The sequence below is a fragment of the Lasioglossum baleicum genome, chromosome 13 (genome assembly GCF_051020765.1).
Source record: "Lasioglossum baleicum chromosome 13, iyLasBale1, whole genome shotgun sequence".
Classification (NCBI taxonomy): domain Eukaryota; kingdom Metazoa; phylum Arthropoda; class Insecta; order Hymenoptera; family Halictidae; genus Lasioglossum; species Lasioglossum baleicum.
In genome coordinates, this window is record NC_134941.1 from 7,154,691 (window position 1) to 7,167,148 (window position 12,458).

The window sequence follows — 12,458 nt, forward strand, 5'->3', positions numbered from 1 at the left end:
AATAAACGTGTTCCACTAAATTGTTCGAAAAATGAAGTACAGTAGAACTCCATCTATTTGTACTCCATTTATCGAAACAAGGCCATGCTCGGTTCTAGATATACAAACTCATCGTAACTAACAAGTACGTATAGTTAGAGAGGGTAATTGGTGAGCTGAAACTATATGAACTAAATACACGGCTATCGAGACCATCATGCCCTTCATGTTTGAATAAACGAAGTTCTATCGTTTGCAATTTCTCGGTGATTTTAAATTCTTTCATTTCTCGTTTACTCTTTGAAATTTCTCGATAATTTTAAATTCTTTGCTTTCATTTACTTCGAAACTTTTTTTGGTAACTTTGCGATCGGTAATTTGAAAGCCTTTGCTTGCTTCACTTGCTTTACTTGGTAATTTTAAATGGTTTGATTTTCATTTTGACTTGTTAATGTAACATTTTCATCTAAAAAATGTGCACATTACAATTCCACCGGTGTGCTCTTTCAGTTTGGGGTTATATTACTTTGCTGAACAATTATTTGTGAAAAATAGCACATTTTGTTTACTTACATGTATTACACGATTGTAGTAGCAAACGTCCAAATGAGTTCAGCATGCAACCATTTTTATTGTACCACTGTATCACAAACAGAACACTTTTTCTCATCTTGAAATTGTTATAATATATTTTGTTCTCATTGCAGTTGTTCATGCAAAACACGAAATGATGCATTGCTTTTTTACGTGAATCATGATGCACAATGGTTAACTGATAAATTTTGCTCCCAATCTTAAAGCTGACGTATCTTGATAAATACAATCATCAGATACGGCATAATCATTGTCGGGAAAACTGGGATCATCATTTTTATTTATCTTTGTTTTCACCGTTTGCTATCCATACGGAGATGTATGTTGAACTTTGGAATCTTTGAGTCATAGAATATTGTTGCACAATGAATTAAGATCCTAATCTGTATAATTACTATAATGTGGCAGTTAAACGCATTAAATTATTTAGAGTAGCGTGAATTCTGGATAATCAGAAATAATCGTTTAAACGGTGCATAAATTATATATTCAAAGTACAAATATTCTGAAAGTTTAACTAACTTTAACCAACGAGATACGTTCATAGGCATTTGTCCGCCACTCAATGTGTTAAACATCCTTCTAGCATGATATCGACCCGAGCCTAAATGTTCTTTTTGCACTGTTATCTTTACGCCAGACATACTTTTTTATTTCTTTGTTAACTGTACAATTAAAAATAGTAGAACATGTTATTTAAGGCGTTGTTATGGATAGCATCTCCCGGTCGTTGCTCTATCGACTTTTATTAAATTCACAACTCCTTTCACAGAAAAACAACCATGAAGCGTTATTGAGCCGACACCCTGTTTAACAGCTCACTGAATATTTCGGATGCTGAAGCGGTTCGGCGATTTACACGACACTCTGCTTCTTTCCTTTTTGTCCCGTACCTCTCGAATTTCAACTCGTCAGACCATATGATACATTTCCCATATGGAGTCCTTTTTGTTCGTTGGCTTGCAAACAGTTTTACAATTTTTGTGGGGACTGTTAAAGTCTCTTTAACAGGAATCCAACCGGCGATTTGTGTCTGCTCATCTTTTTTTAAATATTTTCTTATAAATTGTGATCTCACCTCAGCATATTCGTTTTCCAAATTTTGCTGATGCATTAACTAATTACTCCATTAATGGTGAAACAAATAATTGAACTTTAATCATTACAAAGGCTACGTTGTCCCTTCTCCATTGCTGTGGATTATTAAACAAATTCGTGTTCTCCGTTGGAAAATATCTACATTCTGCGCTTTTATCTGCGGCGCGCTCTCTCCTCTGTTCTGCATTATTTAAAAAACTGTCACCTTTACTTTTTCACTTTTTGAGGGAGATTTTAAACAGTTTTATAATCTGAACTGACGTATTTCTGTGAAATTCTCTCTGAAAAATTCCGTGCTTCCAGTGAAAATGCTGTGTTATACTGTGGGTTCCTTGTATGTTGGTATAATATTTATGGCAAACAGAATGTTTGTTAAAACATGTTTTAAATATGTCAGCCTTGATTACTTCTATAATGTTACCAGTCATTTGGCACCTGTAAATATCAATTATGTCACGTAGAAAGATTAACAAGAAAAATAATACCAGGAAACATTTTAACGAAGAAAAAACGATGATCGATGCCTTTTTATGCACACGCATCCTACTAATCCAGTGACAAAACTTTGTTGTTTTTAATTGTTATTTATTAAGCTTTTATCAACATATTTGGAAGACATTTTTCGGATTGAAACGACTCGAAACACGACACAGTTGGGATTAACATCATTTTAACCAGATACATCTAGTTGCACTGTAGCTGTGTGGAAAGAACTTATTTCTAGAGCTAACAGCTCAACGAATTCTTTTAATTTGCTTTTAGCGCAACGGTGCACATTACTGTGGTCGACGTCAACGAGTATGCACCGCAATTCTTGCAACCAGCTTATGTCAGCACGGTGGACGAAGGTCGCCTGTACGAAGAGGTGGTCCGCGTGGAGGCGTCCGACAGAGACTGCACCCCTAAGTTCGGCGATGTCTGCAAGTACGAGATCCTGACCGCCGATCAGCCGTTCATCATCGACAATGAAGGAGCTATCCGCAACACTGAACCATTAGATTACGAGCGTTCGCACAATTACATCTTGAGCGTGGTTGCGTACGACTGTGGCATGAAACAGTCTGCGCCGGCAATGGTAACCGTGAAGGTGAACCGTGTCTGTGCACCTGGTTGGAGAGGAATCCCAGAAAGGGTTGATTATGCTGCCGGCGTCGGTTCCCAACCTTTGCTACCTTCAGCCAGGCTGGACCTCTGCGACGCCCCGTGTATACTGCGCAACGTTAGAGCTACCCTAACCCTTGCTACCGACCATATAGGCAAAGGTTGTGACCGTGACACCTATGGTGTTCGCAGCCAACGTAAATTATGCGGCGCATCCCGCGACAGCGTGGACTTGCTACCGACTCCTGGGCCTACCACTTCTTGGACAGCGTCTTTGTCTCGAGATGAGGGCAGGGAGGCTGATGAGATCTTCGAATTCGACGGTGCAGACTCGGCTGCTATTGTACCTAGTGATGTTTTGGAGCACACCTTGGCGCAGAAGTTCACCATCGGCGTTTGGGTGAAGCACCGACCTCGTCCCAGACAAGACCCCCACGTGAAGGAACACATCTTGTGCGCGGCTGACGACCACAAAATGAATAGACACCACTACGCCCTGTTCATCAGAAACTGCAGACTGATTTTGCTACTGAGACGCGACTTTTCCGAAGGCGACCCGAACATTTTCCGACCTGCAGAGTGGCGTTGGAAGCTTGGCCAGGTGTGCGACGACAAATGGCATCACTATGCCGTTCAGGTCGATTTCCCGCACGTCACTTTGTACGTGGACGGAGAAGAATGGCGAACCGACGAGAAAAACCCGGAGGTGATCGACGACTGGCCGTTGCATCCTGCTAAAGGCGTCAACACGACCCTGGTCGTCGGCGCTTGCTGGCAAGGCTCTGACAACAAGACCAAGCACCACTTCCGCGGTTACTTAGCCGGATTGTCTGTCCTGGTTGGAAGAAACGAGAAACCGGACGTGTTGTCTTGCCTGCGTCGTTGCCAGGAAGGTATCCGCGTGCCGTCGATGGACCTGTTGCAGCCGGGGACCCAACTGCTAACCAATTCCGACTTGACCGAGGTACGAATCGATGGGGACAATCGCACCAACGTCGAGACGCTTCTCCGTCGTATCGGTTACTCGAACTCCAGGCGTTTCCCAACCCCAGGCCGCCGTAATTTCCGCTTAGAGACGACAATTGTATGCGAGGGCAGCGAGAACAATCCGCTTCCGGTGCCGACCGTTCAATCGTACGTCACTGTCTTGCCACCGCCGCATCCGGGTATCACCGTGAACGGTACCGGTTACGTAGCTAGAGAGTATGCCGATTTCCGTTTAGGCGTGCGAGTGTTCCCGGATGCCCGTGTCACCGCTGGCTCAGCAGCTAGGTTGGATGCGTGCGCGGTCAGTGTTTATCCGAGTTTGAACCCCGATCATGAGAGCTTAGGTCTCCCTGGGGACGCTCTGCGTAGATTCCATTCTATCACCGCGCGAGTAGATCGAGACGGTGTTGTCCTCTCCGGCGCGGACACGCCGTACAACTATCAACAGTTGATACGTTTGATTATGTACACGAACCGAAAGCCAGCTTACTATCTCGACCGCGTTTTCAAACTGACATGTTCCGAGCTGAGCGGTCGGTTTGCAAGTAACGAGTACGTACAGACGCTGGCTGTCATTCATCCGAAAGAGAAGACCACCGCTGTTCCTCACTCGACTCCGGATGAACCGCCTATCGCTAGAATTTTAGAGCCTGTTGCTGGTCACGCACAGCTATCTCCTCATCATGCAGACTTGCCAGAGGAATATGCGACCACTGTTCTTCGTGAAGGGACCAAAGGCTTCGGTGCAGGTGGCAGTCATGCCGTGACGATCGTTGTTGCTGCTTGTATCTGTTTCTTGCTGTTGATGGCGGTTGTTGGAGCGGCCAGGGTTAGGGGAGCCGCAAAACGGCGAAGATCCGCCGGCGACGAACTAGCTGCCGAGACTGAGATGGCTTGGGACGATTCCGCGCTCGCTATAACCGTGAATCCGATGGAGAGGCTGACGGAACACGACTCCCATCACCCGAGCCAGAGAGACGAGGATGTCGACGACACCGGAAGCTCAGACTCGGAGGACGGATCGTACAGAGACGACGACCTGGATAGCTCCGACTGCGAGAACGATTGCGAGCTGAGCAACGGCCGGCATCGTGGCCATACTTCGCCTCATGAATTGGAATGGGATCATCGTGATGTTTAAATTACAATCCCACCTCCTCTGCATTCACCATCCCCTTTCTTTGTATGGTGATTAAGTGGAGTACTAGCTCACCATTGCTTTTCATTGTTCCCTCTCGGATAGTCATTTTTGTCTCTTTTCTTTTACGTTCGTTACCTTTTTTTCTCTTTTTCTCGCGCAAAACGCTTCGCAATTTCATATGGAAACGTATAATACGCTAGCCTACAGCGAGCTTCAAGTAAATTATACACGAATCGTTCCCCAAACACCATTCGCGGTTAACGTTCGCTGGTGTGAACGTTATCCTTTTAAAGATACTTCGATTTTTGATAAAAACCGATTCGATATTTTTATGCAGCCGCCGCGGAAGCGGGTCGTATTATAATATCCGTCCCCATACACATGAACATTGGCATCGTGAAAACGTAAATGCACCAACTAGTTAGTACTCTTCTTAACAGCCAGCAAAATTTGTAAGAGTGCGGGACGCTTTATCGAATAGTTAAAACTCTTTGTATTCTACAACATGCCGCTGATGTTGGTAGACGAGAGAATCACGTGAAAGATAAAAGAAAAGAAATACTTAACGTTTACCGAAGTCCTCTCGGTAGGTACGGAGAAGAATTAATTTATATTTGTCACTTATTACTGCTATAATTATTATAATTATTATAATATTATTACAGCTGCTATTATTATTATTATTATTATTTTATTATTAGTGGTAGTAGTAGCAGGACAAGGGAACTTTTTTATACTATTAACTGTCTTTTTTGACATTTATTCTATTTTTATTCTATTCCACTATTTACTATGGTAAATTTAACTAACCGCCGACTATATTCGCTATCGTTGATTATAATTATTCTCGTTGATGCACAGGACGGCCCGATAACGTAATTGGAACTTTTGATTTTCAATCGAACTGATTCTCTGCTTACGTTTCAATGAATTTTGAAAGTCAACGTTTGATCTCATAAATGTATATTTTGTAACCAACCGTGTCTCTTGTGTTGGAGAGAGACGTTCACGCGATTAGTATTCAAAGAAATGAAAAGAAAACCTGGAAAATGAGTCATTGGTGAGGTAAATTGTAAAAAAAGATATATCTTTCTGGATCGGTACCGCGTGGATCGGGCTGAACCTATGACCATGGTATGATACCTGCCCAGTTTCACAAGATTTCATTTTTGTAAGTGAAAACCTGTAATAATTTGCACAATGTTCCTTCCTAATCAATCTATAAACTCTTAGCTCTTAGTAAGGACATTGCCGCGCATCTTATGATAGTGCTTCACCATTAAGTACGGTATAATATCATATCTGTATACATGTGTGCGCATGCATATAGATCTGTACGCGAATCCATTGCGTACACAGACTGTATGAAGTACATGTGTATGTGCATGGGACACGTGTACTTACATATACATACAGTGTCCGATCATTATTCTGTGGTGAGCAGTCATCTGCGCGACGAAGAGAAACAAAGAGAGAGAGGAAGAAAGAAAGAAAGAAAGAAAGAAGTAAACACACATACACGCGACGACTATTCTAAATAATGCGCAGCGATCAACCTACTGAGGTATATCGTTTGTTATTTTTTAAAGGATAATTATTGTGCAATCACTCTTTTCATAGAGAAACTGATTTTTACGTGCCTTTATGCAAATTAGTATGTTGAATTCTACTCTATATTTTAATAGCGAAACTCGACAACTGATTTACCCGTCAGTAATCTCGCATGTTAGGTGTACCGCTCGGTAAGCTCTGAAAGGCAACTGCTCTACTGTTGTTGTATTTTAAACATTACTATTAGAAACGGCATAGGTGTTAAGCGACAAGCGCATAGAGATATCGGCCGATTCGCGAAAACCGACGATCTTTTCACGTCCGCTTAAAATGAACCGCATAAACCAAAATCGCACGCGTGCTCATAATACCGTCGTCGTTGTCGTGAACGTGAAAAATCGCTCGGTCGATCGAACACGCCTCGAATACGTGCAATGATCCGGCAGGATAGCTAAATCTCGACGAATGATCTCGTAATTTGACTGCGCATTTATACTCGCTACGAAGTAATGAAAGGATCTTGTGTATGTATTTATGTATTTAGAGTTATACCGACCGATCGAATATTTAGTACTGAAAGTTTGTGTACGGATATCTATATTCATAGAAACTATATGAACAATTTATTTTTCCAACGAGCATATCATATCATTTTTATAAGGGATTCGTCGGAAGTTTGAAAACTTTTCGTAAAGAGCTCCTACATAGCTACTCGCTATCGTGATGTTACTTGCCATAATCCGCGGTCTTTTTTTTTCTCGTCATCGCCCTACCCTTCGACAAATCATTTCACTTTTTGATTCTAGCGTACGGACAAAAGGTACGCACGCTAACTTTACGCGTTTCTTCAGCTCGGATTCGAGGAGAGAACGGCAACTTCGAGCGTTTTAAATGTCGCTTAAAAACGAAAGAAAGATTAACGCTACGAAAGAGGATGCGTGAAGGAAACTAATGTGTATCGCTGTTTATCTGCGTCTGTCTTTTTTGTTTGTTTTATTTCCAGTTATCGGTTCGCACATCTCGATTCGTTCGTTAACTTCCACGCGACTAGACCACATAAGCTACGAACACACGACTATCGAATCTCTAATTTGATCTTAAACTCTTCGCTTCACGGTTTCTGCGCGGCGTTAAGTTCAAACTCCTCGAGAGAAGCTATCGATATATTCAACCGTTGAATACACACACAGGACTTTACTTATGTACAGTGGAACACTCGGGAAAACGATCCTAACACTGACGACAATGGTTCGATGATTCGTCATCTCGCCGGGTTGAATCCCGGGGCACATTTAGTCAGAGACCATCCGAAACATGCCTGTTCCGATGACGAAACCTTGATGAACGTTCATCCGATTGTATTCGCGAGATTTCGATTATACTCGATGACATTCCTCCACGATCGCACAATACCGCCAGATCCTTTCTTGAGTCTTTTACACGGCATAAGTATCGATATCTAAAGAAACCGAAAAACTGCACAAAAAAGAGGAACGCGCGCTGGCTTTATCAGAGCATCGGATGAAGATGAATCGCGGTAGATTCTGCGAGTCCGGAAGTCGACGAGGATGATCGCAAGGCGAGAAGGAAGCGTTCTTTTGTTGCTCGGTCTAACGAGTCGTTTGGAAGAAGATATCAAGGGCTCTCCTCTCTCGTCTGGTAACGATGATATCCGTAAAACAGGAAGGAAGAGAGGAAGAAAAAAAAGGAAAGAATGAAAGAAGAAAGAAAGAAAGAGAAGAAAGGATGAGACAGAAAGGGAAAGCGACACCGCTACAACCTAACTAGGTGTACACATTTGCTCTAAAGATGTACTTAATTATTAATTATGGGAAAGAAAGGAACTACGCAGAACAAATCCAACTAGATTATACTATTATAATATATATTATACATAAAAATATATCTAAGCTGTTTGCAAATGATGATATAAAAAGAAAATGAAAAGAAACAGAGAAGAGAAGGTATGAATTTGTAATGTACTATTGTATTTTGTAGGCAGCTAGTGTACGTATACATATGCACATGTACCCGTGTATGTATGTATGTTTACGTATAATAAATATACATACTCTTCGACATTTACACGTACCGTTCGCCTAAATAGTCAGCAGAATACATATTTTGAATTTTACCACAGCGCGGGCCGCGTCGATCGCTGGGAACAGTTTGTCCGCGATCATGATTGAGGATCTACGTTCCCGCGAGAGACTTGCTCGATTTTTTCGGACTCTGTTAGGGGCACCCGGGCCGCAAGACAGATATACACACGAATATGTTCACCACCGATCCGTAAAGAAATGCGCGGTATGTATACATCTCGCATTCGTTTGAGAGAAAAAAGAAACCAAAAACGTAAAAATGAGAATGATAACCACGGCGTGCGTATAGATGCGTGCGGGTATAGCTACGCGTAATTTTTTGGGATGAAATTCGACGTTCTCGAGCTGGGAAGAGAGGAAAATATATGTGAGCCGATCCTACGGTGACGTTGTAATGAATGAAATAAATCAACTACCGACTAGCTAGGCCGTAAATGAAATGATTACGAGCCGACTAAATTCCCTCCCATCGCAGATTGATTGTGTGTTAACTAATAAGATTAAGTAATTGATATATAGTACAGTTAAGGAATTTAATTAATATGAATAACGATACTATCAGTACGCTAAGCACGTTTCAAAGTCGTAACGTGGAGATATATAGCTAAGGCGAAAAAAAAACAAAAGAAATGGTTTACGACACGGAAAATTCTTTTGGTTTCAACGTGACACTGCTGAGTTGCTCGGTTGCGTCTGCACGGGACGCACAGAAACGTCAAATTACAACATCGTTATCCCCGCAACTGAAAAATCGTTCGGCAAGAGAAAAATATTAGCAATAGACTATTATACACGTGACATACACACAGAAGACACTGAACACGCGGCCGCATATACACGCTGCACAGGCTAGGAAAGTGAAATACTATCTATAACGACATATTATAAATAACATTAAGACGTCAACTGTATTTGTTTAATAAAGATGTACATTCGAAAAAGCGAATGAACTGTTCCTTTACAGCCGATGGGACACATTGGGGTTTCATTGTTGATGAGCCACATCTCATACAAGAGGACATATACTAAATAAAGTAGAAATCATCAATTTCTACAAAACTCAGCTAAAGTGGTTCGTACCTCTTTCTAATGCTGACTGTAAGTGTAAAATAATATTACTTATATATTCATTTTGAATCATCGATGCATTGACCACTGCTTCCTTCTACCCCTTTGAAATTTCTGTTTCTAATTCCAAAAAGTTGGTACTTGTCCCAAATGTGTCCTACAGGCTGAATTATAGTTGAATATTAATTGCTCCCTCCTTACTCTGAATTATGTATTGTATTTTAATTGAAGAGTATTTACTAGATTAGTGGTTTTAATTTTTTAAAAAAATCTATACTAGAGGGTGAACATTCATTCTTCTACATTTTATACATTTGTAGATTTCTCTGTTGAAAGAACGCCTTATTAACAAATATTTATTTCACATGAGTGATTCTCTGATGTCCCATCCAATTCTTCACGCTGTGGAGATTATTGCATTGAATTATTATTTCGTTTTTGAAAGGTGTACAAATACTTTGTTAGTTAATTTTTACGTAGTGATATCTTACATGCATTTAGAAAAATGAATTTTAATCTGTTTTACTTCACTTACCCATTTTCTTCTCCATGAAGTCGTTATACATATTGGACTTTTTAGATAGGATACTCAATAAAATAGACTAATACTCTTTATAAATGTTGGAATCTTTTATTTCTGTATACGCGTATATGTATATATAGTATAACGAGTACTATATATACATATATACTATTTAAAAATTATATATTATATATTTTCAAATGAAAATTCTCTGACACGTTTAATAGCATCGATTGCACGTTTATATAACTGCTGCCGCATTTTGGAATTTTATCAATTTTTATTAAATAGATATTAATTTAATATTTTTATATGTACTTAAATAGATATTATATTTACAATTAAATATGCGTCCTGTAAAATGTAAACAAACATATACATCAATGATTATTATAAATAATGACATAGAATGATATTTTCCTAAAAATAAATTAATTGAATTTATCTACGTTTTTACATCAAATATTCAGAATCTTTTTGATAATTATATGTAGCCTCCATAATAGCGCTCGTATAAGTTAGTACGAAAAATCTTGTCCAGATCTTTTATTTTCTCAACTGTATTGCACGATGAGAGATTCTAATTAAAAATTCAATCGTGTATATGTATTACTGACATATTTATTATGATACTGGACATTGGAAAATGTTTGTTTACATTTTTTTAGCGAATTTTTGTGGCAGAAATAATTAATATTTGTAGGTCACCTTTTTACTGTGCTTTTTAAAACCATTCAGTCGAAAGTTTCATTATTTTCACATGCGCTAATTATGATAAATACTTAGTACGACGTGATGCACTTCAGAGAATAATGAACTGCGTTCCCAGTCTTAGCAATACAGAACTTTGTTACAATATCAAATTGAAAATTTCTTATTAAAACTACTGTTTAGGCTCATCAATTAAAGTTATTAAAATATTTCATGTTTCGTAATACCCACTATTACCGTTAAATAGTATTTACTCCACCTTCTGCAAAATATGGATAACGGAAAGTTATTTTACAAAAGTGAATATTAATATGGCTAATCGAAATCTCCATAAAGACAAGTCATTATTACGATTAAATGGATCCCAAATGTAAAATGAACATGTACTTTTCAGAATTTTTTCCTATACATCCTCTGTGTTTACTTTTACAATAAATAACGAAAATATTGGTTCCGTTCCATATCAAATAAACGTTCTGTCATGAAATATTGCTTTGCAAATTTCTTACTTGATTACAATTACCTATACTTACTGCAACGAGCAGTCCGTGGCTCAGTATAAACAAAGAATAATCGCTGTTTGATCACTGTTTTGCGGAGAAAATAATTTGATGTTTTCTGCACTCCAATGCAGCAGAGCACTTTGACAAACAACACTCCATACATATGGAATGAAAAATTCTTCTGGTTGTTCTTCTTCCACATATTTAAATTTGAGTTCCGGAAATTTCTGTAAATTACATAATGTAATACAACAAAAACTGAAAGTAGCTTATTCATTCAATATTTAATACATAAATGAAAAATATTTTTAAAACTAAATTTTTATGCAATTGAGTACACACTGAAGAAAAAATAATATCTTGTACAAATAGAATTATTTTATGCTTACCCTTAACCGATCTCGAGGCCATTCGTTAGTACCTTGTTGAATCGTAGTCAACACTTGACTGACACCAAGTTGAGATTGATCCTTTTGCTCCAATTTATAAGAAAAGAAATTAATGACCTGAAATTTTGTTCGTTATTATTTTATTTATTTTGACAGACTATATATTGAAACTATAAATACTAAAAATATTTATTTTACTCACAGAGTCTATATTTTGCACAATATCTTGAAATGCTGTGTGTGTTCTGAATGGTTGGAAAATATCTTTCTTGTATAAGAGCGTGTATATTAAATTTGGATTATGTGCAAGCCTGTAAGTTAAGCAGCTATTTATGATTTCTAATACCATTCGTAATACTTCTTCGAGTATCGTTAAATCCTGAATCTGAAATAGAATGTACATCAGTTGTACTCGGTTACATTTTTTAATAAAATTATTTTATGCCATCTGCTGAACCATACCAAGTCTGTATTTGAAGTAGTCCCATTAACTGCAATTGCAGTACTGTCAGGAGGAAGGGAAGGTTGTGCTTGTATTTTTGCTTCCAGTCTGACGTGCTTCTTCGCGAGAGTTTCAAATAAACTTAACAGTCTCTGACTAACATAAGGATGTAAAGATGTGAATTGCGCAGACATGTTTGCTAGAGCTGCTAAACAATTTGTGTGCAAATATTTATCCTACAATGAGACATTAAAAAATATTTTGTTACC

The 12,458-nt window shown here is 39.0% G+C and overlaps 2 protein-coding genes across 4 annotated transcripts in view; one reads left to right on the top strand and one right to left on the bottom strand.

The window, feature by feature from the left end:
* Positions 1–9,495, top strand: part of Cals (calsyntenin 1) — a 27,276-nt gene extending 17,781 nt beyond the window's left edge. The window contains exon 3 of the mRNA XM_076437355.1: positions 2,434–9,495. Within this exon, the coding sequence (XP_076293470.1) occupies positions 2,434–4,900 (2,467 nt within the window). The 3' untranslated portion in view covers positions 4,901–9,495. The remainder of the gene's footprint in view (positions 1–2,433) is intronic.
* Positions 9,150–12,458, bottom strand: part of LOC143215312 (dymeclin) — a 6,297-nt gene continuing 2,988 nt past the window's right edge. For 2 of the 3 annotated variants that reach the window (XM_076437358.1, XM_076437356.1), the window contains exons 9-12: positions 12,210–12,425; positions 11,950–12,132; positions 11,748–11,864; positions 9,150–11,585 (exon numbers count right to left, since the gene is read on the bottom strand). In XM_076437358.1, coding sequence (XP_076293473.1) covers positions 11,409–11,585; positions 11,748–11,864; positions 11,950–12,132; positions 12,210–12,425 — 693 coding nt within the window. In that variant the 3' untranslated portion in view covers positions 9,150–11,408. The remainder of the gene's footprint in view (positions 11,586–11,747; positions 11,865–11,949; positions 12,133–12,209; positions 12,426–12,458) is intronic. The other variant, XM_076437357.1, reaches the window with a different exon arrangement.